Source organism: Panthera pardus, unplaced genomic scaffold, assembly GCF_024362965.1.
Source record: "Panthera pardus isolate Hobbes unplaced genomic scaffold, ASM2436296v1 HiC_scaffold_12, whole genome shotgun sequence".
NCBI lineage: Eukaryota > Metazoa > Chordata > Mammalia > Carnivora > Felidae > Panthera > Panthera pardus.
This window is the reverse complement of record NW_026526677.1, coordinates 2424670-2452462: the sequence shown is the minus strand read 5'-3', so window position 1 is coordinate 2452462 and position 27793 is coordinate 2424670. Positions and strand designations below refer to the sequence as shown.

General features: G+C 62.6%; 1 protein-coding gene across 1 annotated transcript in view; it reads left to right on the top strand.

The window, feature by feature from the left end:
- The window catches only part of NAP1L4 (nucleosome assembly protein 1 like 4), a 39020-nt gene extending 21243 nt beyond the window's left edge, over positions 1 to 17777 (top strand). The window contains exons 9-15 of the mRNA XM_019415300.2: positions 3676 to 3815; positions 5033 to 5178; positions 6944 to 6966; positions 7223 to 7342; positions 9819 to 9848; positions 10243 to 10299; positions 16666 to 17777. Coding sequence (XP_019270845.2) covers positions 3676 to 3815; positions 5033 to 5178; positions 6944 to 6966; positions 7223 to 7342; positions 9819 to 9848; positions 10243 to 10299; positions 16666 to 16704 — 555 coding nt within the window. The 3' untranslated portion in view covers positions 16705 to 17777. The remainder of the gene's footprint in view (positions 1 to 3675; positions 3816 to 5032; positions 5179 to 6943; positions 6967 to 7222; positions 7343 to 9818; positions 9849 to 10242; positions 10300 to 16665) is intronic.
- Positions 17778 to 27793: the final 10016 nt, after the last annotated feature.

Below are 27793 nucleotides of genomic sequence, written 5' to 3'. Positions count from 1 at the left end.
CGTGGGTCTGGGGGAAGGTGCGGAGGGGCCTGAGACCCGGGGCCCGGCCGTTCTCCCTCCCGGTCACAGAACGCTGGCCCCGCGCCACGGACGAGGGCCAGTGTCGCCAAGTGGGTTTCTCTCCCTGGTCCTGCGGGTGCCTTGTCGGAGGCGAGGGGCCGGGGCCATACTGCGTCTGTCTCTTCCACTTTTCCTGCCCGTCTCGCTCTGGGAAGTGACATTTGGCTCTCCCGCCTGCAGGTCGAGGGTGCGGACCGTGGTGAAGCCTGCTCCCAGGCTGTGGGGCGCCCCTCTCCTGCTGCACCGGGTCAGCCTGGTTCCCGGGGCGTTTTCTTTGGCCTGTGGGGGCGCTTGGCCACAGCGCCCCCTGGGGGCCGTGTGGGGCGGTCACGGGCCGGTGCTTGGATTCCTGTGATCCTCCCCCCACCTTCCCAAGGGGTTGTGTGCATGCCGTTTTCAGATCCTGTGTCGGTTTTTTTCTAACACTTGTTCCTCACCTCTGAGTCATCTGGACTCCATTTATTTTTTAATGTTTGTTTATTTGCAGAGAGAGGAAGGGAGGGGCAGAGAGAGAGAATCCCGAGCAGGCTCTGCAGTCAGTGCTGAGCCCGATGTGAGGCTTGAACTCATGAACCGTTAGATCATGATCTGAGCTGAAGTCAAGAGTCAGACGCTTAACCGACTGAGTCACCGGGGCACCTAGACTCCATTTATTAAGTTTTCTCTTCTGGATCGGTCCTTTTTCCTTCTTTTCTTTGTTCTTACTAGACACCCGTTTGGTGACTTCCCGGGTCCGCGTTCTTTCTCGGCCTGTCTCCGTCTCTTGCAGAGGTTTCTAGACAGACAGGAGCCCTGGTCTTGGTCGACCGCGAGCCCGTCTTTTTTCCCTCGTGGCTCCCTGCGTCGGTGGAAAACTTAGGAAATACGGGGAAGCGCAGAGATCTCCGTCTTGCAGAAGTAGCTCGGCTGTGGACCCAGTTTGCACGGTCGTCTTTTAAAGATGGTCATGAGCTGACTTAGACGCTCAAGTCAGAGGCACGAGAGCCGTGCAGCCTCAGGATGAAGTGCAGCCAGTGCTCGCTTCTCCTCGTGACCGCCCTGCCGCCCTCCCCGCCGGGGTCCCCACGCTTACGCTGCAGCAGGCGGGGACCGCGTGTGCGGACGGTGTGGCGTGGGCGCCGCCGCAGCGGTGGGACCCGGTCACGACCGCCCCTGGGGCCGCTGGGTGATCGGGCGGTGCCCAGGCGCGTGCAGCCGCCGCCCCGTCCGAAGGGCTGCGCTCGGGTCAGCGCACGGGGGCCCCGGGTCTCGTTTGCATTCCTGGGGGTTTCCTCAGTTCGGATGCGTCTCAGCGCAGTTTTGCCGGGGCAAAGGAGAGGAACGTGGGCAAGGCTGATCAGAGGCGCGCTTCGCGATTCTGCTGGCCGTGTCTTGGTCCACGTTCTTTTTTGCGGTCCCCGTGCTCTCGTGTCCCTGTTGTGACGTAGCTGCAAGCAGCGGCGGATCGGAGCTCCCCACGCCGGCTCCGCAGACGGGAGCCCCCCTGCCGTGGGCCGTGCTGGGTGCGCTGGCACCCTCTCTGGGCGAGCGCGAGCTCCGCTCTTACACGTGGGTGTGAGTGTGACGAGGCATGTGCTGCGTGTTTACGGCTGACGCGGCTGTGGGGGTGTGTGTGTGACTGACAGACGTGGCCTCGTCTTTGGGCCCTTTTCTCCCGTGGAACCCTTTCCGACTCCTCCCCATCGTGGGTTAGTTATTTTGGACTTGAACAGCGGCCTGCGGGGAGGAAAACCTGAGGACGGGGAATCGTACGCTGGGTTTGGAGAGCTGGTAGGGAAGGAAATGGCAGAGGACGAAGGGGATACCGTGGTCGGTGCAAAAGTGGGGAGTGACGGTGTGCCGCTCGCCAGCCCTCCCTGTCCCCGGCCACCCGTGCCTGCTTGTGGCCGCCGCCCCCCGCCCCCAACAGACTTGGAGCGATCGATCGCAGCCTCCGAACTGGGTGCTCTTTTTCCAGGACGGGTGGTGTTTTTAGCCCTGGGGGTTGGGCCAGATGGAGAAGGGGGGATTCCATTTGATGTTCTTGCTACGCTTTACTCCGCCAGACCAGTGACTTGTGCTCTGGATGGTCAGGCTTTCACTTCTCCCTTAGTGGATATGGTTTGGTCCTAGTCTTTTTTGTTTGTGTTTAAGATTTTACTTTTTTTTTTCTTTTAACTTTTTTTTTTTTTAACTTTTAGTGAGTATTGAGAGACCGACAGAGCATGAGCGGGGGAGGGGCAGAGAGGGAGACACAGAATCCGAAGTAGGTTCCAGGCTCTGAGCCGTCAGCACAGAGCCCGACGTGGGGCTCGAACTCACGAACCACGAGATAATGACCTGAGCCGAAGTCGGTCGCTCAACCACTGAGCCCCCCAGGCACCCCTGGATTTTACTTTTTTTTTTTTTTTTTTTTTTTTAATCTCCACACCCATCATGGGCCTCAGACTCAGCCCTGAGATTAAGAGTCTCATGCTCCAGCAGCCAGGAGCTCTCAGTCTTAGTCTTTTTAATCTGTTTTTTTTCCCAGTTAGTAATTATGCCATTATTAAGAAGATTGAAATAGGTAACATTTAGCAGGCGTTGCCTATGAACTTATATGAACTCTATTCTAGTCAACTCGGAGAGAGAGAGAGGATTGTTACTTCCATTTTACAGATAGATGAGGAAACAAAAGCACAGAGACACTGAGTAACTTCCCAAAATCGCACCGCACTTAGAGGCAGAGTGTTGTGAACCCAGGCTGTCTGAACTCGGAGTCAGTCTTGTAAATTGTGTCTGTAACTTACTTAACCAAGATCATCTTTTTTTCCTGAAGATGGGGCTGAGGTGAGTGTCTTTGCACATATTGGCACATCCATCCGGGTGTCTTTTTTACATGGAATATAAATTCCTTAGATTTATTTTACTTTCACTAATTTTTGGATTGTGCCAGATGGTCCCTTGTAAAACTGTTCACAGTACGGAGGGCACCTGCTTTCCCAACACGCTTTGCGAGTATGATGTTATCCGTACGGACTGGAAAACTAGAATCTTTCTTCCTGGCCGCTTGACTTTATCTGTGACCTGACTGCTCCTTTGTACACACCTTGTGTCCATTTTTCCTCTCCGGTTCTAGAGGGCTTTGTGAACAGAGGATGCAGTTGTCCTTTGTGTGGCTTGAGGGGGCCCCGTCAGTGCTCCCGCACCCCACGGGGCCTGGCCCCTTTGCACGGCAGGGAGAGGGCCCCTTTGCACGGGAGGGAGAGGGGGGCTGGGCCGCGGCCGCCTGCTTTCCCCATCCACGTCCCCACCTTGGCAGGGTGGGCCAGGGGCAGCAGACAGAAGCTGGGATCCCTCAGGAGAGCGTGGACCCCGCCGGGGAGGGGGCCTCGGGGGCCACGTGTGCTCTCCTGGGGCTGGAGTGCGGCAGGCGGCCCCCCACCTGTCGTTTGTGTCTGGACTCTGTCCCGGTGTTCTTTGGAACAGGAGTTTTTCTTGCCACGTGGCCGTCGCTGTCGAGCTGTTCGGTGGTGGCTTCCGTCTGGGGCGGCGCGCTCGGGGGAGCTGGTTTCCAGGACGCGCCGCGCGGCTCACGAGGTCTGTCACCGGTTACTTGTGTTTTCAGCCGTGCTCACCTGGAGTTTCTGTCTTCAGTCTTTTGTCTTAGAGTTCCACTTTGAACCCAACGACTACTTTACCAACCCAGTCCTGACAAAAACATATAAGATGAAGTCAGAGCCAGACAAGGCCGATCCTTTCTCCTTTGAAGGCCCCGAAATAGTCGACTGTGACGGGTAAGGAGACGCCGCTCCGGCTTCGTTTTGTGAGACAGAAGCAGGTGACTGCAGAGCTCCACGCGGAAGAGAAATTAGGAATAAAGCAGAAAGTCTGTAATCTCCTTAAAAGCCCAGTAGACAGAGAGATTTAAGTTAAATAGTCTTTCTGTTTGGGGCGATGATGGCCTGTGCTGGGAAATGTGTCATTCACGAGGTCACACGTGCCAGCGTGTAGGGTAAGTGGCCGGGTTTCCTCATTGGAGGAGGCAGTGGCTGCTGTAGTCCCCTGACACGAAGCTGTCCTCGCTGAACTGATAAGTCACCCTCGGCCAATATTTGTTGAGCGAATGGACGAGTCTGTGCAGGGCAGCGTTGGTCCGTTGCTTCCTCGAGAAGTGATGGGGCAGTTTAATTGTTGTTTGACTCGTGACCCAGCGCCTCGGTGATTTCAGGCGAGACCGCCAGGGAGACGGTGTGGGTTGGAGTTCATTCCTCGTGGTCTGTTCTATCTTTGAGTCCAAACCATGAGCCTTACTCACCGGAGCCAGGTGCTGCCGTCTCCCCGTGTGACGGTTCTGCGCCTCGTCAAGACCCTGCCGGGCTCCAATGGCCATGGTGACTCTGTCGGATCATTTCCCAGGCCCAGGCTGTCGTCGTGGAAACAGTGTCCTGAGCAGACGCTAGTCACGTGCTGCCAGGGGCTGCCTGTTGAGCCACAGTGATGGGAAGATTAGAAAGCCGGCCGGGCTCACCCCCCGGCAGGGCCCCCATGGCAGCCGGCAGCCGGCAGCCGGCGTGCCGTGCCCCGGTCGCGAATGCTGCCAGGGGTCGCCTGCCGCCTTCCGGCAGCTTGGTCTGCTTGCTGAGCTGCCTCGGGAATTTGGGTGGGTGAGTTGGTCCAGCTGTGCTCTGGGGCCAAGAGACAGCCGGTGACAACCTGTGAGCATCGTGTGGGCACCCTAGCCCCGCGCTGACCGGGCTCGGCCACGGAAGAAGTACAGAAGGTCTCGGGGGAAATGCGTCACGTGACGCTTAAGGCAGTGCTCCCAACCCGGATGGCGGCAGACCGCCCCTTTGGCCGTTCTGCTGTCGCTGACCTTGGGATGCGCCTGGGCGGGCGGGGACCCACGGGTGGGTTCCTTTGACGGGCTTGTCCGGGTTAGGCGCGTGGCTCTGCTTTGCTGGGCTCCCCCGTGGCGGGTGTACGTGTGCGTGACGGGCGTCTGTCTCTGCAGGTGTGTCATTGACTGGAAGAAAGGAAAGAACGTCACCGTCAAAACGATCAAGAAGAAGCAGAAGCATAAGGGCCGAGGCACGGTGAGGACGATCACCAAGCAAGTCCCCAACGACTCGTTCTTCAACTTCTTCAGCCCGCTGAAAGGTGAGTGGCGGCGCTGGGAGCCACTTACCCTCAGGGTCCTGTCCGGCGGCCCCTGGAAACGACACACAGAAGACCGTTTCTCGTGAGCGTGCGCGTGCACACGCGCCGGGAAGCGCAGGCGCGCGGTGGCACGTGGGCTGCTCTCCCTCGGCCGCGGGCCGTCGCGCTCCAGGCTCGCTGCCTTCACCGCTCGGCCCCTCTCTCCCTGGGTCTGTCTTGGAGCCTCCGGGATACCAGTGCCTGCTGCTGTGGGGGTAGACACAGCCGTAAATGCCGCGCTTCGGCTTCCTTGTTTGAGAAGAAGCCCTTTGGAGCCTGGCGTCCACGGTGGCCGCCACCCGCACGCGCTCCCTGGGAAGTAGACGCGGCTTCGCTCTGGAAGGCGGTGCGTTTGCTGGAAGCCTCCAAACTGGGTTTTAAGTAATTGAAGAAAGTTCAAGTGAGATTGAGTGGACTCCATTTGGGCAGGTGACTTCGGGGACCCTAAAACTGTACTGTCCTGGTCGTATCACTCTACAGACGGGCCAGGGGTCCCTGAACCGTGCACCGAAACTTTGTGGTAGATAAATGACTCATCCGACGAGTGTTATTTAGTTATTTGTTAAATGTTTGTTTATTTTTGAGACAGAGCGTGAGCAGGGGAAGGGTTGGCGGGGGGTACAGAGGATCTCGGGCAGGCTCCGTGCTGTCAGCACAGAGCCCAGTGTGGGGCTAGAACTCACGGACCATGAGATCATTTCCTGAGCTGAAGTCGGACAGCTGAGCCCCCCAGGCACCCCTTAACCTGCCTTAACAGCTGTTGTTAAGGTAGTCAGAGAAACAGGGTAAGTTTGTCGTGTGATGAATGTGACAACCTTATCGGGTGATGAGCTCTGTGAAAAACGAGTATGAGGTGACAGTGGGTTGGTGACAGATACTCAAGAAAAAGTACCAAAATCGATAAAATGCTTTTTGAAATGATGGAAATCTAAGATGGCCTTTTTGTTCTTAAATCTAAGAAACAGGTCCCAAAGTCAAGGGAGCAAAGCCCCGGCCCCCAGGCCAGAGTCCCCAGACCCGAAGCTCAGCCCGTGGGGGGCACGGAGGGGGGCTTACATGCCGAGGCTGGGGGACGCGGGCCGCGGGGCTGGGTTTTGCCCGCCGGGCCCCAGCCCCCACCCCGCGGTAAGCCTTCGCCTCCTGACGAGACCCGGCCTGGAACGAGCACTTCTGAAGTCGGGGGTCTGAGCGTCCCTGGGCTTTGTTGACTTTTCGGTCCCTGTCCTTCCTGTCACGCTCGGTCCTGGGCCCGGCTCTGGTTAGGCACCACGAGCTGGGCGGCTGTGTGTGTGCCGAGCGGCACGTCGGCGAGGCGTGCGGTGCTTTGCTGCCCGCGGGGAATCTGTTCGTTTGGCAGGAAGGACGTCCCGCGGACCCAGCCGAGGGGCGCTGCTTTGGTGACACGGCTCTGCCATCCCCCTTCTCGGCGGGGTCCTGCGCGGGCTTGCGGGGCACGGGTGCGAGCTCCGCTTATGGCATAAAGGCACAGAACGGCCAGTGTGCCGCCACTCGGTGGGCCTTTCCACCTGTCAACCCTAACCTGCTGGGCATGCCTTCCCCCTTGGCCCTCTGCACAGGTCTGCGGGCGGTGCGGGCGGCGGGCAGAGAGGCGCAGGGCCGGGCTGTGCGCTGAGGCACTCGACCCGTCCGCCGGGCCGCCCGAGGGGGCTTTACCCAGGTCCTGGCTGTCCCTGTAACGTTGATGTGTTTTGTCTTTGTTTTCTAGCATCCGGGGATGGAGAATCACTGGTAAGATTTGCGTCGTCCTCAGAGTCTCCTTTGTGTCCAGAGTCTTTGCCTGCCTTCCCTTTAGTCCTGCTTCCTCCTCCCTTAGACCCGGGGGTCGTTTCTGTCATTTCTGTCCACTGCACCATGAGGCAGGTCTGGAGCACGTGTCCCCGTGCCCCTGCCTGCCAGGCCGCCCGGAGCGCGGGCACAGTGTGGGTGGGAGGGCGTGGCGCTCGTCTCATGGAAACGAGTCGTGTTGACGTTTTCCCCCCGTCAGGATGAAGACTCGGAATTCACGTTAGCCTCCGACTTTGAAATCGGACATTTCTTTCGTGAGCGGATAGTCCCGCGGGCCGTGCTCTACTTCACGGGCGAGGCCATAGAGGATGACGACAACGTACGTGGGCAGGGGTGCCCTGAGGGGCAGCTGGGGGTCGCCTGGTGGCGGGGCAGAGGGCAGGGGTGGAGCGGGACTCTGGGGGGCCCCAGAGCGGAGTGCCAGCCTGTCCTCGGAAGGCCCCGGGTGCTTGCCGTGTCCTGCTTACTGACTTTAAGCTTTGGGTAACTTTGAAACGGGAGGAAACTGTCACTCAAGGAGGTCTGGCACAGCAGACGGTCATCCACCGAGCTGACCCCTGCTAGCCCGTGGCGTACCAGCCCCAAAGACTGGAGGCCCGTGCTGCATAGAAGGGTGGCCGGGCTGCTCTCTCTGCTTGAGCACAGTCTAGCGAGCTGTCCTGTGGTCACCGGAGACAGTTCTCCCCATCACATCTGAGGCCCGGGTCACTGGGTCTGCTTGATTTATGGAAATACAGTTTTGTAGCATGCTGCTGCACGTGTTTTAGATGGTGTTTACTCTCTTGCTTTTAGGGCTCTTGGGTGTTCCAGACGGTTCTAGGTTTCTTTTCTGAGGGGTCTGCCGAGGCCTTAGACGGGGCAGCGGGAGCTAGGCAGATTCCGGGTGCTTGGCGCCCAGGGGCAGTGCAGGCCTGCTTCCCACAGTTCTCTTCTGTGCTCACGGTCGTTGTGGGGGGGTCAGCTGTAGAGTCGGAGACCATCTGAGATGAGCTAACTTGCATCCCGGGCTGGGGCAGGAGGCGGCCGTGGGGTGGGGTCGTGTCGTGTCAGCTGTGTAAGCGGCACGGCTGAAATTGATGCCACAGGTGGTGGACCGGCCCGTCCGGTAGAACTTTCTGTGCTCCCCTGCCCACGCTGTCCGATGCAGTAGGACCGCCTGATGGGACGCGTAAAGATCGTAACTGAGGTCGTTGGCAACCGAGGAACCGGATGTCTGGCTTTATTTAGTGTGGCCCAAGACTCTCGTGACTGCGCGCCCCAGAAAGCTCGTCTCCAGACCGGGGGTTCCCGGACTTCGTTGATCACACACCCATGAGTTTTAAAACTTGAGGGGGCAGCGCCCGCACGTGTTTATTTAAGGGGCAGGCACAGCGGACGGCACGGCTTGCCTTCCACGTGGACGCGCTCGCGCACGACGCCCCGCGTGCAGGCGCGGCGCAGAGCTGCGGAGGGGAGCCGCACCCTGACTGCTCAGACCGGGGTCCTGACCCCTCGGCGGCCACGCGGCAGCCTCTGCTGCGGTGTCCGCCCGGGACGGTGCGGTCAATGGTGGGCAGTCTGGTGACGCGTCGAGCTGTGAGAGCAGCTCCTGTTGGCACGCTCCTTCGCGCCTGTCGGGTACAGGTTAACCTGCAGACGTCCGTGGCGTTGGCAGCCTCGCCCGGGCCCCGCGCGTTGTGCCGGGGGGACCTGCTCGGTTCCCACGCTCTCCCGGCCGAGCTCGCTTGCCCCGCGGGCTCCGCACCCCCACCCCCACCCGGGGGCCGCCGCTCTGCGTGAGTGTCAGGCGTGCTTGCAGCAGGACCCCCAGGCCCCTCCGGGTCCAGAGCGAGGCGATCTGCTGAGAACCTCAGGAAAGCCGCGCTTGGGCCCGTCGGAGGCCGGTTCCAGTCGGAGGCTGCGCTGAAACGCAGTTAGCTGCCAGACTCCAAGCCAGGGTCTTCCTCTGCCACAGGCTGGTCGGGGCACAAGGGGGAAAGGGCCCTGGGGTGTGTTCAGACACCTGCCGGCGCGGGAGGGCGCGCGCCCTGGGCCCCCCGGCCCCCCGCTCTCCGGAGTTCTGTGTGAGCTGTCACCGAGGGGACCTGTGTGGACTCCAACGAGGAAAAAGCCTGCTTAAATGGGTCCCTTGTGCCGTGCAGGCAGTAGCGATAAGGTTTGTTTTGGGTTTGGTTTTGATCGGAGTCTGATGTTTGGAGCTTGAATGAGAGCCTGACCCGTGACGTCTTTGGACCTGGGAGAAATTCATTCAAGACCAGCCAGCTACAGTGTTGGGGGTCTCTTCTGTACGCCTCAGTTCTGACTTCTTTTAAAGGTTAAGCACCAAGGTTTTATCATACTTCTAACACATAAACGTTTACCCCTGTATGAGACATAAAATGCCGTGGAAATTCATGCATCTTTGTAGTAAACGCCCTCTGCCGGCTTGCTTAGGTCAGCCAGTTTCCCAGGTGAACCAGTATGTTCTCATGCTGACCAGCCTCTCCCCCCCCCCCCCCCCCCCCATCCTTAGGCCTTGTTTTCAGTGCTTTTCAGCTACCCGGAGTCCTGTGACCGCAGTGGGGCTTGTGAACACGAGGCCCCGCAGCGCTGGCCACAGCCTAGTCCCCGTTCCAAGGCCAAGATGCCCAGCGGCAGACCCTCCCCTTGAGAACTGGGCCTGGAACGGGTGCTGCCGACCAACCTCTTTCCTTGGGCCTGACCAGTAGGGGCACTTGACGGGGGGGTCTGTGTCTGGGTCGGGGCGCCCTTGCGCTCCAGAGACTTAAAAACTTGTCTCTGTTTTCTTTTTTCAGTTTGAAGAGGGTGAGGAAGGAGAAGAGGAGGTAAGACTTGGCCCGCGCGGAGCGTCCCTTCCCTGCGGCCGCGCCGGGCCGCCCGTGCTCGAGTGCGCGAGGTCACGGAAGCACAAGACCAGTTACACCCAACTTGTGCAGAGCTGCCTCCGGGGGCTGCACCCTGTTAAAACCAGGGGGGCGGCCAGCGCCGCCCCCGGGTCCGGTGGCTGACCCTGCGTTTTCAGCGGTGTGTTGATGCCCATTATCTGCGAGGGGATGAAGTACCCAGAAGCCATTGTGTCCGGAGGGGGTGACATAATCAGTCCCGGACAGTGATCGTTGATTCCCTCTCAATCCAGGGAGCGTTTAGCTGGTTTGGGGCAAGCGAAGCCCCCAGGGTTTAAATCCCGTCCGCTCAGCTCCTTCCCACTCTCTCGTGCAGGAACTGGAAGGTGACGAGGAGGGAGAAGATGAGGACGATGCCGAAGCTAACCCCAAGGTCAGTTGTCGGGGCCGCGCGCACCTGCGAGCCCCGCGCCGTGTGCTCAGACGGCCCCCCCACCAGGAGGCGGGGCGGGTGCGGGGCCCGTGTGTCCTCCCGTCAGTCCTGAGAGCAGAGCAGAAAGTTCTCGAACAGGGGCTATTCAGACACCTCAGGTGTCATTTAGTGTGAGGTGTAGATATCCAGCCAGTGCTTTTCCAGCTCCTTCCTGAGCTGTCATTTGTTTTCTTAACTAGTCAGGAGGGCAGCCTTATTTTCCAGATCTTTAATTCTTCTAAGGTAATGACTAAATGGCGACGCGGTAAACTTCTGTGTGTTTATTTTTGGAAAAGAGGGACTTTGAAAGGAGGGACTTTGGGGGATTGTTATTATTTCTTTTAACGAATAGAGTAATGAAGTTGTAGACATAATCTTGTGACTGTATTTGGGCTGAGATTACTCGGAAGCTGCGTGTAAATATCTCCAACGATTGCACATAAACTAGGAAGCTTTAGTTAAACAAACAAAAAGCCAGCTGAGGAGAACGGGCAACTCCATTAAGTTTATCTGTAGAGGTGAGTCTTGGCTTCTGGCCTCAGGTCAGCTTAAATGAAGGCACCTGGCCGCTTGCCACAGCCTCTGAATCCAGAACCGCTTTAACGCGGTCCCGAAGCTGCACGTCGTGTCTGCGAGCGCGAGATCGGTAACGTGCCGCAGCTTAGAGTTAAATCCGCGGTGGGCCAGCAGAGCCCTGACGTCCCCTGCGTGTGCTAACTGGATCTCGGTGTAGCTAGACGCTGTTTGTCCGTCCGTCCCCCGTTTTGCCCCGAGTGGGACGTGCGTAAACTATCGGCGTAATAACCCGGCTCTGTAAGTGGTTTTGTTTTGTTTTGTTTTGTTTTTTAACAGCAAGTCTTTCCGTAAATGCACGCTTACCGTACTGGCTCCTTCTAGGGAAGGATGGGAGGGAGGCGTCAGACTTTCAGAAACGTACCACGTGAATTCTCCTCTGGGCGTAAGCTCACGGAGAGGGGCATCTTTGCAAAGCCGGCCCGCGCACCTCGGCAGGACTGCCGTGCCTGCGCTCGCCTCCGTGACACCGGGGCCCCGCCTCGGGTGGCCCCCACCGGGCCGCCTGCTCCTCCCTGCTCTCCTGCTGGCGCACACGCCCACAGTTTGGATTCTAGAGCCGAGACCGCGTCCAGACTCGGGGCCCGGCTGCCTCCGGTCTCCCCTGTTGCCGGCAGTGAGGGCTCCGTTGTCGCATCGCTTCCTTCTGTTGTCTGTCCTCTCCTCTCTCCTCGCCGAGCCTTCTGTCTCCTGCCACGTCTGTTTTGCTGGAAGAGCATCCTCTCACCAGTAACGTGACACGGGGGAGGACGGTCAGGGCTCGCGCTCCGTGGGTCTCCATCTGTGGTGTCGGTCAGGGGAAGGAGAGCGGTGACTGAACGAGTAGCCTCGCCAACGTGAGGCCCTGGGACCGCCGGGTCTGGGCAGCCAGAAGGGCCCGAGTCTGGTCCTGCGGAGGGATTTGTCCCGTCAGGGTCTGCACAAGTGGAGGCAGACGGGGACAGGGGCTGTTTGGGTACTAAGGGGACAGGTGTGATGGGTGGGGGTGGTTCATCTCAAGCTCGAGATTTTGCAGCCGTTGGTGTCATGAGAGAGTCTCTGTTTCTGTCGGTATAATTTTGTGCAGTTTATTTTCCTTTATGCTGACAGTTCCTTTCAATTTTTTCCCCACGTAGGTGCAATTTTTGTCTGCTAATCATTCATACGTTTCTAGGTAAGGTGGAGCTGTATTCGTTTCTAACCCAGTCTCCTGGCCTGTGCCTTACGGTCGTGCCTCACTGTCGCTCCGCGGACAGAGAGGAGGCTGCCGGCCAGGCACATCCAGTGTGCACCAGGCTGAGCGTGCGGCTTCCTGAAGAACAGTATTTTTGCGCAGGGGTCTGTTGTGTATGCGGCTTTTTGGTTTTTGTTTTTAAGTTGTTTTTAATTCAATTTCTCTCTTAAGTTTACACCCTAGTTACTTAGCGTCTGGTGCAACAATGATTTCCGGAGTAGATTCCTTGGCGCCCCTCCCCCATTTAGCCCATCCCCCCTCCCACACCCCCTCCAGTAACCCTCTGTTTGTTCTCCATGTTTTAGAGTCTCTTATGCTCTGTCCCCCTCCCTGATTTTATCTTGTTTTTGCTTCCCTTCCCCTATGTACATCTGTTTTGTCTCTTAAAGTCCTCATGTGAGTGAAGTCATATGATGTTTGTCTTTCCCTGACTAATTTCGCTTAGCGTAATACTGTCTACTTCCATCCACGTAGTTGCCGATGGCAAGATTTCATTCTTTTTGATGGCCGAGTAAGACTCTATTATATACATACATACATACACGTCCCACATCTTCTTGATCCATTCATCCATCGATGGACATTTGGGCTCTTTCCGTACTTAGCCTATTGTTGATAGTGCTGCTATAAAACATTGGGGACACACGTCCCTTCGAAACAGCACACCTGTATCCGTTGGATAAGTACCTAGTAATGCAATTGCCGGGTCAGAGGGGAGTTCTATTTTTAATTTTTTGAGGAACCTCCATCCTGTTTTCCAGAGTGGCTGCACCAGTTTGCATTCCCACCAGCAGTGCAAGAGGGTTCCCCCTTTCTCTGCATCCTTGCCAGCACCTGTTGTTGCCTTGTTTTTGTTTTTTTGTTTAAGTAGCCTCCACATCCAGTATGGAGCCCAGCGTGGGGCTTGAACTCACAACCCTGAGGTCAGGAGTCAGACACTTAACCGGCTGAGCCGCCCAGGTGCCCCTGTTTTGTGTACCTCTAAAACTGACTGTCAGAAACTACATTTGCTCCTGCTCTGCAAGCCCAGTGTTCGTCTCTGACCGAGTGGCAAAGGCATGACTGGTGTGGCATTTTGACAGGACGGCCCTCCAGGAAGAGGACCGTGAGTGAGGGCCCTGGGAGGTGGAGACCGTGTTGCCTGGGCTGTGCTGGGACCGACCAGCCACACCCCTTGCAGTAGGAACGAGCCCATCGCTTTTTCTCGATGTGTTTCTAGTGATGGTTTCTACTTTCTAATCAGGTGTGGTGCAGGCCGGTGGGTCATAAAGGGCTACCTAAGCCTCGTGCCAGAATCTTTGTGCCCAAAGCTGTGGTCTGGTGTAGCGTTAGTAGCAGGTGCCGGTGTGGCTGGCTGCTGGAGAGTTCTGAGCGGGTGAGAGCCAGCAGCAGTCTCCTGGGGGCCGCCCACCCCCCACTCCCGTCCCCCACGGCGAGGGTCATCCTCGCCATCGCAGCTCTGTTCCAGTCATCAGCTCCCTCCCCCCGGGGACACCGTCCTCACTTGGCGGGGTTGGGGAGGGAGGTGGTCCGGGGTGGTGGTTGGCAGGTGCCACGGGAGGCGATGCTTACACCCAGGAGAGGAAGGCTGAGCAGCAGCGGCCGCTTATACAGCGGAGCCTGTGAGCAGGAACTTGAACTTCCCGCCGCAGGTGACCAGCTGATCCTGACCGTCATTTAGACCAAACACCTTTGAGCGTCTGTCTGCATCGCCTTCCTGTCTCCCTCGCGTGGGCTTGTTCTCAGAGACGAGGCCAAAGAAACATTTTAGCTAGGGGAGACGCGCGGCCTCGGACCCGCGTGTTTGAAGGGTCGAGTGCACGGATGACAGTGGTTCCCGCCGCCCCACCCGTCTGATGGACCAGCAGCCAGGCTTGCTCCACCCAAGCCCCGCTCCTCCCACCCCGCCAGTCACTTGGGAGCGTCCGCAGCCCAGCAGCCTGTGTCTCTAGGACAGAGGGACCCTCCTGGCGTGTGGCCACCCCGGGTAACACCGGCGTGTTTCGGCAGTTTTCGCAGTCCTGTGGCGATGTCATCAGGTTCTTGCCGGGGGTCCCAGCTTCTCCGGGGGGGGGGGTGGGGGGAGGCGGCCGTTCCCCCCGTAGTCGGGCAGCTCTTGGGCCCTGGGGCCGTGGGCCCCCGTGACGCAGTGCCGGCCATGTGCTTGGTGGCCCTTTTCCACTCCTTCCCCGGCACGTGTCGTCTGGGAAAACTTGTCTTTTAAATGGTTCCCAGACAGGCAGGGTTTGGGCTATTAGAGTGTGCCTTTGAAACCCCTGCCTCCCTTCCTTTGATAATCAGTGGCGTTGAGTGACTGAGCCGTCATCAGACTCTGTGATGTGAAACAGAGGGTGCTGGGGCTCAGTGCAGTTTTGTTTTGGCCTGTGTCACAGATTGAAAACCATTGGTGTCTCGTTGATGAGAAGCTCTGGGATTCTGGGTCACCTTTACCAGCCAGGACTTGTGTCCCTGTGGATGCTGCTCCCGCAGGTGGGGCCGCCAGCTTCTCTCCTGGTCTTAGTTGTTGTGAGGCCCTGTTGCCTCCAGTAGCCTTTATCACCTAAGCTACTGAATGTGTTTTGAGTGAGTAGGTGATACATTCTCAGGCTTGAAAACCTATACATATACGTGTGAAATCATCCAGACTTCACATCGTAAATTGTTTCCCACCCAGTGTTGCAAAACACTGTATATGTGGAACCCTTCGTGTGCGGAAAGGTAGAGAAGTCCCTCCTGTCCTGTGCCGCCCTCCCCTGTTCCCGCCTTCTCCCCCTACGCGACCACCTCCTTTGCCCCATCTCCTCTAACCCACTTCCTTGTCGCAAATACGATTGTGGAAACACACGCCCTCCCCTCGCGCACGGACAGCTGCCTGTGGCTCCCCCCCTCCTGCCATCGCCGCACCGACGGAGAACCAGCGGCCCGGCCCGGGGCCGCCTCGGCTGCCTGGGTGGGTCACCTCCGGGTGTGTGGGGTGGGACTTTGATCTTTTCTAGCCTGGATTTCTGGTCACGTGTGTTTTGTTTTGGTGCCCGGCCTTTTCAGCGGTATTTTAGATGAGCGGGTGCCGGGCGGGTGCCAGGGCCAGGACCCCCTCCCAGAGCGGCCCCGCTGCTGGGGGTGCTGGACAGAGAGCTGGGGCCCGGCCTCGTCCCCGTGCCCTCTCCATCCGCTTTCACAGGGTCCCAGATGTCGTTTCATGTTTCTGCGGACTCTGCGTTTGATTCTTTTCCTGTCTTCAGTGTGATTTTCTGGAGAATGAGCTGGAGCTTCCACCGTAGCAGCTGCCAGTTCTGTTTAAGCAGAAGTTTCTTCTGGACCACGTAGTGCAGGGGTTTTAGCCTCCCTAGGCTTGCCAGATCGTGTTCCGAGTGATGTGTAGCCTCGGCAGCAAGAATTCTAGGCGACTGACGTACGATTATATGCTGAGGACGGTCAGTGACCTCGTCGTGTGAGTCGGGCTGTTGGTGGCCTTTGCACAAAACGCATGGATTTGCTAAATGTGCTCGTAAAGGTGGAAGACAGATTGTATCGAGGTGAATGTGCTCTTCTGTGCTGCGGAGACCCCCTCTCTCCCTGACACCTTTTCTGGAAGGGTAGGGTTCCCACTTGGGGAGGGACATGGGGGCGGGGGCGGTGCGTGCAGGCGTCGCAGGGGCCTCCCGGCGTCAGGTGTGGCTGCTCGGCTGCCTCTGGCCCCCACTGGGTGGGTGGCCCCCGTTCGTCTCCGGTGTTGAGCCTGTCTCAGGGGTGGCGGGAGCAGAAAGGGGGAGTCTGCTGCTCTTTCACGCAGGTGGCGTTTAGGGGGCCGCCACGAAGCTTTGAGGCCGCCTTGCAGCTCTGGAACACGGGCCCTCCTGCACGTGTGCTCAGTCTCCGCGGCCCTGACGGGCCCTCCTTCTGAACGCAAGCCCTCTGATTAGACTCGGGGCATGACTTGAAACAAAAAGGCTGCCCTACTGAGATTGTTTCTGGGAAGCTGACTTATTTTTTGTTACCATTTAAAAATTTTAAAGTCTGTTTTAGTGTCTGTTTGAGAGAGAGAGACAGTGCAAATGGGGAAGGGGCAGAGAGAGGGGGAGACACAGAATCCGAAGCCGGCTCCAGGCTCCGAGCCGTCAGCACAGAGCCCGACGTGGGGCTTGAACCCACGAACCGTGAGATGGTGACCTGAGCCGACTGAGCCCCACTCAGGCGCTCCACTATTTCAAATTATTTTTTAAGTTTCTTTATTTTGAGAGTCAGTGAGCAAGCAAGCAGGGGAGGGCGGAGAGAAGATCCCAAGCAGGCACAGAGCCCTACACGGGGCTCGATCCCACGACCCCAGGATCATGACCTCAGCCTGAATCAAGAGTCAGACGCTTACTTAACCGACTGAGCCCCCCAGGTGCCCCTTTGTCATTACTCTTTTAGAAGTGTGTTTGCAGGGACCATTTTTTCAGTAAGAATGAGCACACTCGTTGAGTCTTGCCTTCCGTCGTTGGTTGGAGACGGCTGGTTGATGAGATCGGTTCCCTACAAGTGTTGTTCTCTCGTTGCAGAAGGAGCCCAGCCAGCCCTCCGAGTGCAAACAGCAGTAAGACGACGGCACCGAGGACCCGTCGCGGCCGCAGCGCGACCGCACCGGCAGCCCTCGCCTCTAACTCGTTTTCAAGTGCATGATTTTGACGTTAACTTTTCCTTTATCCTTATTATTTGGCTTAACCTGTACAGTGGCGACTTAAATGCATTTCAGAAATAGAAGGTTTGCTTCCAGCACCCTCTACGGCCTTGGGTGCAGCTCGGTGGACTTTCCCAGGCCCTGCCTTTGGGAGGAGGGGGCGGTGGAAGGTCGGTCGACGCCAAGGGCAGGCGTCTGGGACGTGGTTCCAGGGCATCTAGAACCAGTAACTCCACTCCGCAGTCGGACCGGATTCTTCTTTCACTTGGAGAAACTCACACGCTTCGTGTTTCCGCCACTTGGTCTCCTGTGCTCACGTCGTGCCCCGAGGGCTGGTAGAGTCGAGTCCCGTTCTTAGAGCGTTCCCTCTCCAGTTTTGTCTCCCTCGGGGTGGCGTAGGGGGTGCGCGCACCCCAGCCCCGAGGCGCCAGTGCTTGTGGCCCATCCTCGTATTTATTTATTCTTTCCTGCTCGTGAGGGCTCGGGGCGCCTGCCGTCGCTCGTCCTCACAGTCTCTGAACCCGTGTGTGTGCCTGGTGGCCCGGTGACTCCCCAGGTGGGTGTGCTGGCGGCTCCCACGCGAGCCAGGCCTGCGTAGAGGGACCCTCGCTCTGTCCCGCCAGCGGCCGAGCCAGGCTCGTTTTCCTGCCGGACGGACCTCCGGCTCTGGCGGGGGCGCGGGGGGCGCCCGTGGCGGGGGGCCGCTTCTCCTAGTGTGTGCATGTCGGGTCTTGCTTCCTCAGTAGCCCCTGTTTCTCGGCCCTGTGCTCATCTTGTCTTCAAAGCCCTGGGTTCGGAGTGACCCGTTCTTGGCTGGCGTGTGAGGTTTCCGAGTGTGTGACCGCGGTCTCTGGCAGCCGGGGATGCCGTGTCCACACTGTGACCAGGCCTGTAGAGTGCTCAGCCTTACTTACAATACATTTGTAACTGAATACGGTGTTTTCAATTTGTACAGAATAGTTAGAATATTCTATTAAAGTTGTGAAACACGAATCCAGTGCTGTGCAGTGTGTCTCTGGGGGAGAACCTGGTGGGAGCAGCGGGCGGGGGTGCTGGCACCTGCTCCCGCCCGGCAGCTCCGGGCCGTGGCCGCGCGCCCGCACGGACTGTGTCTGTAGAGCCGTGGGGGGTGAGCAGACCCAGGACCTCAGGCCTTTCCCATGTTGTCTTTGGGGCTCTTGCAGCCGGTTCTCAGGAGGAGGCTGCGTTTACCTGGCCCGTTAGGCCTCCGGACCCGCTTCACCGCCAGCGGGGGCTCGGGGTCCCCGGGTGGGCCCTCTGCTGCCACGGGAGAGGGTCTGCCCTCCCCGAGGAGAAGGCCGTTTCCCAGAGTTGGTGGGGCTGTGCCTTCCAGACGCAGAGGTTCCCAGGAGGGAGAGGTCCCGCACGAAGGCCACCTTTGCTGTGTCTTCTCACTGGGGCTTTTCTGCTGGGGTCCCCGTCCCTTCATGAGAGGGAGCGCTCTCCCCCCCGCCCCCAGGACACCTGCTGCACGGGCTCTTGCTCGGGACCTGACCTGGGGGTGTCTGTCTGCTCTTTGAGCAGGAGCCGGGGCCGGGAGAGGGCAAGCACAGCAGCCTGCTCCTCCCTGCGGCCCAGGAGCCGGCATCCGGTCCACCCATTGTCTGCCGGGGACTAGCCTCTCCCTGGGAGTAGCTGGAAGGGGGAAAGCGGCCACAACTGGGAGTAGCTGGAAGAGCCGTGTTCTTGGTTCTTGAAGCAACCAGGCGAGCTGGGGCTCAGACTCCCCGGGCAGAGTGGCCCACGGGTGAGCCCCACCTGGGTCTCCAGGCCTGCCTTCTTCCCGCTGACACACAAACACCCCATCCCGGAGGACAGTCTGCAGAGAAGACACCCGCATGCAGTTCCCTGTCTCCTGGCTGGGAGCACCCCTGGAGGACGGGCCCCCAGCTGGGAGAACCCCCGGAGGACGGGGCCCCCGGCTGGGAGTGCCCCTGGGGGACGGGCCCCTGGCTGGGAGAACCCCTGGAGGACGGGCCCAGGCTGGGAGAGCCCCTGGAGGATGGGCCCTGGCTGGGAGAGCCTCTGGAGGTCGGGCACCCGGCTGGGAGCGCCCCTGGGGGACGGGCCCCAGGCTGGGAGAACCCCTGGAGGATGGGGCCCCGGCTGGGAGCGCCCCTGGGGGATGGGCCCCGGCTGGGAGAGCCCCTGGAGGTCAGGCCCTGGCTGGGAGAGCCCCTGGAGGATGGGCCCTGCCTGGGAGAGCCCCTGGAAGACGGGCACCCGGCTGGGAGCGCCCCTGGGGGACGGGCCCCTGGCTGGGAGAACCCCTGGAGGACGGGGCCCCGGCTGGGAGAGCCCCTGGAGGACGGGCACCTGGCTGGGAGTGCCCCTGGGGGACGGGCCCCTGGCTGGGAGAACCCCTGGAGGACGGGGCCCCGGCTGGGAGCGCCCCTGGAGGTCAGGCCCCGGCTGGGAGCACCCCTGGAGGACAGGCCCCAGCTGGGAGAGCCCCTGGAGGTCAGGCCCCAGCTGGGAGCACCCCTGGAGGACGGGCGCCCCGGCTGGGAGAATCCCTGGAGGACAGGCCCAGGCTGGGAGAGCCCCTGGAGGATGGGCCCTGGCTGGGAGAGCCTCTGGAAGAAGGGCACCCGGCTGGGAGCGCCCCTGGGGGACGGGCCCCAGGCTGGGAGAACCCCTGGAGGACGGGGCCCCGCTGGGAGCGCCCCTGGGGGACGGGCCCCGGCTGGGAGAGCCCCTGGGGGACGGGCCCCGGCTGGGAGAGCCCCTGGAGGACGGGCACCCGGCTGGGAGCGCCCCTGGGGGACAGGCCCCCGGCTGGGAGAACCCCTGGAGGACAGGCCCTGGCTGGGAGAGCCCCTGGAAGACGGGCACCTGGCTGGGAGCGCCCCTGGGGGACGGGCCGCTGGCTGGGAGAACCCCTGGAGGACAGGCCCTGGCTGGGAGAGCCCCTGGAAGACGGGCACCCGGCTGGGAGCGCCCCTGGGGGACGGGCCCCTGGCTGGGAGAACCCCTGGAGGACGGCGCCCCGGCTGGGAGAGCCCCTGGAGGACGGGCACCCGGCTGGGAGAACCCCTGGGGGACGGGCCCCGGCTGGGAGAGCCCCTGGGGGACGGGCACCCGCCTGGGAGCGCCCCTGGGGGACGGGCCCCTGGCTGGGAGAACCCCTGGAGGACGGGGCCCCGGCTGGGAGAGCCCCTGGGGGACAGGCCCCTGGCTGGGAGAACCCCTGGAGGACGGGCCCAGGCTGGGAGAGCCCCTGGAGGATGGGCCCTGGCTGGGAGAGCCTCTGGAGGTCGGGCACCCGGCTGGGAGCGCCCCTGGGGGACGGGCCCCAGGCTGGGAGAACCCCTGGAGGATGGGGCCCCGGCTGGGAGCGCCCCTGGGGGATGGGCCCCGGCTGGGAGAGCCCCTGGAGGTCAGGCCCTGGCTGGGAGAGCCCCTGGAGGATGGGCCCTGCCTGGGAGAGCCCCTGGAAGACGGGCACCCGGCTGGGAGCGCCCCTGGGGGACGGGCCCCTGGCTGGGAGAACCCCTGGAGGACGGGGCCCCGGCTGGGAGAGCCCCTGGAGGACGGGCACCTGGCTGGGAGCGCCCCTGGGGGACGGGCCCCTGGCTGGGAGAACCCCTGGAGGACGGGGCCCCGGCTGGGAGAGCCCCTGGAGGACGGGGCCCCGGCTGGGAGCGCCCCTGGAGGTCAGGCCCCGGCTGGGAGCACCCCTGGAGGACAGGCCCCAGCTGGGAGAGCCCCTGGAGGTCAGGCCCCAGCTGGGAGCACCCCTGGAGGACGGGCGCCCCGGCTGGGAGAATCCCTGGAGGACAGGCCCAGGCTGGGAGAGCCCCTGGAGGATGGGCCCTGGCTGGGAGAGCCTCTGGAAGAAGGGCACCCGGCTGGGAGCGCCCCTGGGGGACGGGCCCCAGGCTGGGAGAACCCCTGGAGGACGGGGCCCCGCTGGGAGCGCCCCTGGGGGACGGGCCCCGGCTGGGAGAGCCCCTGGAGGACGGGCCCCGGCTGGGAGAGCCCCTGGAGGACGGGCACCCGGCTGGGAGCGCCCCTGGGGGACTGGCCCCCGGCTGGGAGAACCCCTGGAGGACAGGCCCTGGCTGGGAGAGCCCCTGGAAGACGGGCACCTGGCTGGGAGCGCCCCTGGGGGACGGGCCCCTGGCTGGGAGAACCCCTGGAGGACAGGCCCTGGCTGGGAGAGCCCCTGGAAGACGGGCACCCGGCTGGGAGCGCCCCTGGGGGACGGGCCCCTGGCTGGGAGAACCCCTGGAGGACGGCGCCCCGGCTGGGAGAGCCCCTGGAGGACGGGCACCCGGCTGGGAGAACCCCTGGGGGACGGGCCCCGGCTGGGAGAGCCCCTGGGGGACGGGCACCCGCCTGGGAGCGCCCCTGGGGGACGGGCCCCTGGCTGGGAGAACCCCTGGAGGACGGGGCCCCGGCTGGGAGAGCCCCTGGAGGACGGGGCCCCGGCTGGGAGCGCCCCTGGAGGTCAGGCCCCGGCTGGGAGCACCCCTGAAGGACAGGCCCCGGCTGGGAGAGCCCCTGGAGGTCAGGCCCCAGCTGGGAGCACCCCTGGAGGACGGGCGCCCCGGCTGGGAGAATCCCTGGAGGTCGGGCCCCTGGCTGAGAGCGCCCCTGGGGGACAGGCCACCCCTGGAGGTCAGGCCCCCGGCTGAGAGCGCCCCTGGAGGATGGGCCCCGGCTGGGAGAGTCCCTGGAAGATGGGCACCCGGCTGGGAGCGCCCCCCAGAGACAGGCCCCCCGGCTGGGAGCACCCCTGGAGGTCGGGGCCCCCAGCTGGGAGTGCCCCTGGGGGACGGGCCCCTGGCTGGGAGAGCCCCTGGAGGACGGGCACCCGGCTGGGAGAACCCCTGGAGGACGGGCACCCAGCTGGGAGAGCCCCTGGAGGACGGGCACCCAGCTGGGAGAACCCCTGGGGGACGGGCACCGGCTGGGAGAACCCCTGGGGGACAGGCCCCGGCTGGGAGAGCCCCTGGAGGTCGGGGCCCTGGCTGGGAGCGCCCCTGGGGGACGGGCCCCTGGCTGGGAGAATCCCTGGAGGACGGGCCCCGGCTGGGAGAGCCCCTGGAGGACCGGCACCCGGCTGGGAGAACCCCTGGAGGTCGGGGCCCTGGCTGGGAGCGCCCCTGGGGGACGGGCCCTTGGCTGGGAGAACCCCTGGAGGATGGGCACCCGGCTGGGAGAGCCCCTGGAGGACGGACCCCGGCTGGGAGCGCCCCTGGGGGATGGGCCCCTGGCTGGGAGAATCCCTGGAGGACGGGGCCCGGCTGGGAGAGCCCCTGGAGGTCGGGGCCCTGGCTGGGAGCGCCCCTGGGGGACGGGCCCCTGGCTGGGAGAACCCCTGGAGGACGGGCCCCGGCTGGGAGAGCCCCTGGAGGACCGGCACCCGGCTGGGAGAACCCCTGGGGGATGGGCCCCGGCTGGGAGAGCCCCTGGAGGTTGGGGTCCTGGCTGGGAGCGCCCCTGGGGGACGGGCCCTTGGCTGGGAGAACCCCTGGAGGACGGACCCCGGCTGGGAGAGCCCCTGGAGGTCGGGGCCCTGGCTGGGAGATCCCCTGGGGGACGGGCCCCGGCTGGGAGAGCCCCTGGAGGTCGGGGCCCTGGCTGGGAGCGCCCCTGGGGGATGGGCCCTTGGCTGGGAGAACCCCTGGAGGACGGGCACCCGGCTGGGAGAACCCCTGGGGGACGGGCCCCGGCTGGGAGAGCCCCTGGAGGACGGGCCCCCGGCTGGGAGCGCCCCTGGAGGTCGGGCCCCCGGCTGAGAGCGCCCCTGCGGACGGGCCCCCGGCTGGGAGCGCCCCTGGAGGACGGGGCCCCAGACCTCTGTGGCAGCTGCTGTCCCCGCAGATCCTGACTGATCCAGGCTCCCCAAGGACTCCCGACTGGCACATTCCTCTGGAGCATCCAGAAGGAACCTGTTTACAAACCTGTGGCTTCGAGTAACCGCAGGATCGGGAACGACCGTGTGCCTGGGTGATGTGCAGGAGGTTCATAGGGACGGACACGGCTCTGTGAGCATCGGTCCCACTGGCCCATGGCTCACTGCGAGCGTGACCTTTCAGGGGAAGCCTCCCTCCTGCCGGCCCCTGGCGGACCCACGCCCACTAGGAGCCACAGCACCGCTCAGCCTGGCGGCTGCCGGGCCTCACTAAAGAAACGCAGGTCACATGGGAAGAGTCTTCGAAGGGCACAGCTCCGCGGGCAGGGGTGGCCCCGTCCGAGGGCCCCCCTGCCCGGCAGTTCCGAGGCCTTCAAAAAAGTAGGTGTGCATCACGGGCGGGAGTCCGCACCCAGCGTGTGTGCAGAGCGCGTGGTCGGGGACGACGAGAGGTCGGGAGCCCGTCCCTTCGGAGACCGGCCGAGTCCACGCGTGGCCACCAAGAACGGGCGTCCGTGTGGGTGCACGCCTGTGCGCGCGTGTTCACAGGGGTTACCTTTGGGGTCTGAGCTGAACGGGGGGCTGGAGAGGGCGGCTGGGCCCCGGGGGCGGTGGGACGGGATTCCGGGCCTGCTGGCTGGCCGTGGTGAGTCGCGGTGCAGGCCGTGGCGGGCGTGGGTGTCCGAGTTTGTGCCCGGTGCACAGACGGGCAGCGGGAGGGACGTTTGGATGCCGGCCGTCCCCGGAGACGCTGGGTTTCATGTCCCTGCGGGAGGAAGACTGCGCAAGCTCCATGGAGCTGGGTCCCCGCGGCCTCAGGCTGGCGCTGGTTGTTCCAAACATATGCGGTCGGCAAGATGCAGCTCGAAGCCCTGAGAAGCCGTGCCTTCCCCAACCGTCCTCGGCGGCCCTGCCTCCTGGCCTGTCCGCGCAGCTGCTCCCTGACCTCACCCCTGCGCAGTCACGGGAAGGGGAAGGCGGGGCCTCTGCCGGCCGGCCCTCAGCACCTCAGGGAACCTGCGGACGCTCCCTTGCCGCTTGCTCCCGAAAGTTCCAGAGCAGCCAGGAGACAGCAGCTCTGGGGACTGGCTGGCTCTGCAGGGGCCGGGCTGCCGCCGCCTCGGGGCCCCAGTGCTGCCCGCCTGGCTGCTCTTGACCTCTGTCTCCACTGACCCCCTGAACCGCTTGGAGCCGGGCCCACCCGGCCCCTCTTTGGGACCCTCGTGGGCGGGGCCGTCACGATGCTTCTATGAGAGGGTCAGGTGAGCATCCGGGCCCACCTCCCGGCCTCACGGCCTCTGCTGCCCCTGCCCTCCCTCCCTCCCTAGACTGTTCCCTTTGAGGCCACGGGGCCGGAGTCTCGCGTGTCACACGAGACCGTGCCCCCTCAGACGTGCTCAGAATCGAGTGGCTGCCGTCTCTGAGCTCCGTCCTGCCCCGGCCTCTGCGTCCCGGCCCCTGGGCGGCTCGGCTCTGCCCTGGGCCGTTCCAGAGTTTCCGCAGATGCCTGGAGTTCAAGGTGGGGTCCCAGCGGGGGGACCTTGGAAGCAGGGACTGAGCGAAGCCAGCCAGACACAAGGGAGGGCGTGCAGGCGACGTGGTGGCCTCTGGAGGCTGTGCGCGGACTGTGGTCACTGGGGAGCGGGCGCGGGGGGCGGCCAGGGTACCTCCGGGCGGTGGAAACTCGTGGAAACCCCTCAGTGAGTGCGCTCGGCTGCGTGTGCAAACCGTACCTCGGGGAACCCGCGTTGCCAGAAGTGCTCCCAAGTCGGGGTCCGTCCACCTGAAATCCTGGTTCTCCCCCATGATGGGTTGGGAATTGTGGCCACCCGGGGCGGGGGCGGGGGCGGGGGCGGGTCGCCCACGCCCCTGTCCACGCCTACGGGTGAGGGCTCCACAGCGTGCCCGCAGCGCCCGCAGCCCTGTGGCGGCCAGTCTGCCGGATGGGCTCCTGGCCCTGTCCCGTGGGGCCGGGGGCCGAGCAGAGGCCTGACGCACCCCCTCCGGAGCCAGGCCGAGTCGGCCGGATGGCTCCCGCTCCCGGAGGGCTCCTTGGCCCCGGCCCAGCCTTCAGGCACCCCTGGACTTTGGCCCCTGGACACATCCTTCCCGCTCCAGCCTCAGCGCCTGGCCACCTGGACACGGGGGCCGACCGGCCGTTCGGTCTCCCGTCCGCCGGGAGGTAGTGGCAGGCAGAACCCCCCCGACAGCAGGGGCCCCAGGACCGTCCTCCGCTGGCCCCGCCCGAACCCTCCGTTCTTCAGAATTTGCAGGCACCTCGTCTGCCTGGGACCCTCCTGGGAGCCCCTGAGGCTCGGAGGGCAGGAGCCGGCACCCCCGAGGGCGCGGTGGCCGGCAGAAGCTTGCATTCCCACCAAATACTGACCCCGGCCACCGGGAGGGTGAGGCCCGGGCACACCCTGAGGCCAAGTCCTCTCGGGGCACCTGGGCGGGGCCCCTGCCCGCCCCCAAGATGCCAGGCTGACTCAGCTCAGGGAGGGCGGCGGCCGGATGTTACTTTCTCTGACAAGCAGACAGGCGTGCCTGGCCCAGCCGGGGCTCCGGGCCTCTTGGGGTCTGCGACCCGGGACCTTCTGCGGCAGACCCCACACACACGTCCTGCACCGGCTGCTTCCTCCCCCGCCGGGCCGGGCTGGGGGCTTCCGGAAGGCTGGCTTGACGGGAATGTCCTTCAGGTCTCTGAACCTCCTTGGGTCTCAGCCCGCCCCCGTTTCTGGGGGGGAGGGTGGCTGGAAGGTACCAGTAGGGCTGGCCTCCCTGAGCTGGCCTCCCACCACAGCTCTGTGGTGGGGGTGGGGTGGGGGTGGGGGAGGGGGGCCGTGAGAGGCGTCCCAGGCCAGGGGAGCACAGAACACCAAACGTCCCTCCCCGTGCCCTTGCCTTGGGACGGCCTTGTGATGTGGAGAACCCCAGCTCAGAAGTCACCAGCTAATGCCATCACTCTGGTCCTCATCTGCCACCAGACTGTGTGGCAGGCCAAGGAAGGGCTGACATCAGACCACCTGGGGGCTGCATTCCGGTCCAGGGTGGTTGTGACGAATGACCACCTACTGGGAGGCTTCCAACGGAAGTCTCTGCCTATTTGGGTTCCGGAGGCCAGGTGTGGGCGGGGCCGGGCTCAGGGGGAGGGTCCCTCCTGCCTCCAGCTCTGGGGCCCCCAGCATCCCCTCAGCCTCTGCCTCCGTGGTCATGTGCCCCCCACCCCTCCCCGTGTGTCTGGGAAGGACACCGTGATGGCATTCGGGCCCACCGGGGTGACCCGGGATGCCACGAGCTCCAGGTCCTTAATCACATGTTTTGTCGTGTTAGGTGATACTCTCACCACATAAAGTCACATTCGCTGACTCCATGGAGACGACACCCCGGGTGTTGGTCCCCGGACTGGGGAAAAGGGACACAAATGCAGACTGCCCGTTGGAGGGCCAGCTGTAGGGGCACGGGCGCCCGGCACGCGCAGGTGGGACTGCAAACCGGCCGGCAGACGGTCTTGCCAGAGCTCTCACGCCCTTAACACGACAGTTCCACGTCCAGCCCATCCAGCCGTGAGTCTCCGTGAAGTTCAGGGACGTTCACACGACATCGCGATAATCGCAGAAGCCTGGGCGCAGCCTGAGTGTTATGGGAGGTGATGAAATCCCGGAGTCCTTCCCGGGAAGGGAGGCAGATGCGTGGGGAACACGCAGGACACACGGAACAATGCACACATTGTGTTTCTCTTCTGGGAAACCTAGAAGCTTCTGTCTGGACCTGTGTGTGTGTGTGTGTGTGTGTGTGTGTGTGGATACAGTTCTTACATTGTGGCAAAGTACATGTGACATTACGTTACCATCAGCCATTTTCAGGTGCACAGCTGGTGGGATGGAACACATTCACAGTTCACACCGTTGTGCGCCCATCCCCACCCTCCGTCTCCAGAACTTTCCATCTTCCCAAGTGGAAACCGTCCCTGTGAAACGCTGACCCCCAGCCCGGGCGCCCACCGTCCGCTCTCCGTCTCTGGGAATCTGAAGACTCCAGGGGCCTCGTGTGAGGGGATCACACGTGAGCATCACGTCCCCCCGGGTCCATCCACGTGGTGGCAGGTGTCAGAACGTCCGTCCTCGTCAGGCTCAGGGACCGTCCAGGGAGCGGACGGACCACATCCATCCATCCGTCCGTCGGTGGACACGGGGTCGCTTCCCGATCAGGGGACCAGTCCTTCTGCCTGGGGGCAGGTGGGGGCGTCCCCCAGGCAGGCTCCGCGTGAATCCTGGATGCAACCCTCAGGTCAGCGTCAGTCCACCTCTGGGCGGCTTTCACGTTTGGGGATGGACCCAGTCGTGGGACTCCTGGGTCACATGGTAATTCGATTTTTAATTTTGGGGGGAAATGCTTCTTTTTTTTTAAATTTTTTTAACGTTTATTTATTTTTGAGACAGAGAGAGAGACAGAGCATGAAGGGGGGAGGGGCAGAGAGAGAGGGAGACACAGAATCCGAAGGAGGCTCCAGGCTCCGAGCTGTCAGCGCAGAGCCCGACGCGGGGCTCGAACTCACGGACCGTGAGATCGTGACCTGAGCCGAAGTCGGACGCTTAACCGACTGAACCACCCAGACGCCCTAATTTTGGTAATTTTTTAAAGTAGGAAGGGGCTTGATTAAAATGTGCACGACGGGGCCCTGCCCCGCACCCACTGCATGAGAGCCGCTCCGTGGACACCGCCCGGGGGCTGCGAGGACTGACCGCCGTCCACAGGGTGGCAGCCGAGCCTCGCCCACCTCGTCTCCCTCCGTTCCCTTCATCCATATTCATGCTTTCATTCAGGCCTCCGGAGAGGTCCCGTGTCCCCGGGGGCTGAGCCCTGGGCCGTCTTCGGCCACATGACATGACGGGAATGCCCACTGGCTCCCCCTCCCCGCTCCCACCCCAGACCCCGTGCCTGCCCTTCTGGTTCTGCGGCCTCCACACAGGCAGATGCTCTAATCACATCTCTTGGTCGGCGAGGCAGGTGCCTTTTCGGGCCACCGGTTTCCAAAAACATTCCCCAAGGGCCTGGGCTGGGCCCTGGCGGCCCCGACACTGAGACACTGTCCCTGCATTCCAGGAGCTGATAGTGACCTCTGAAC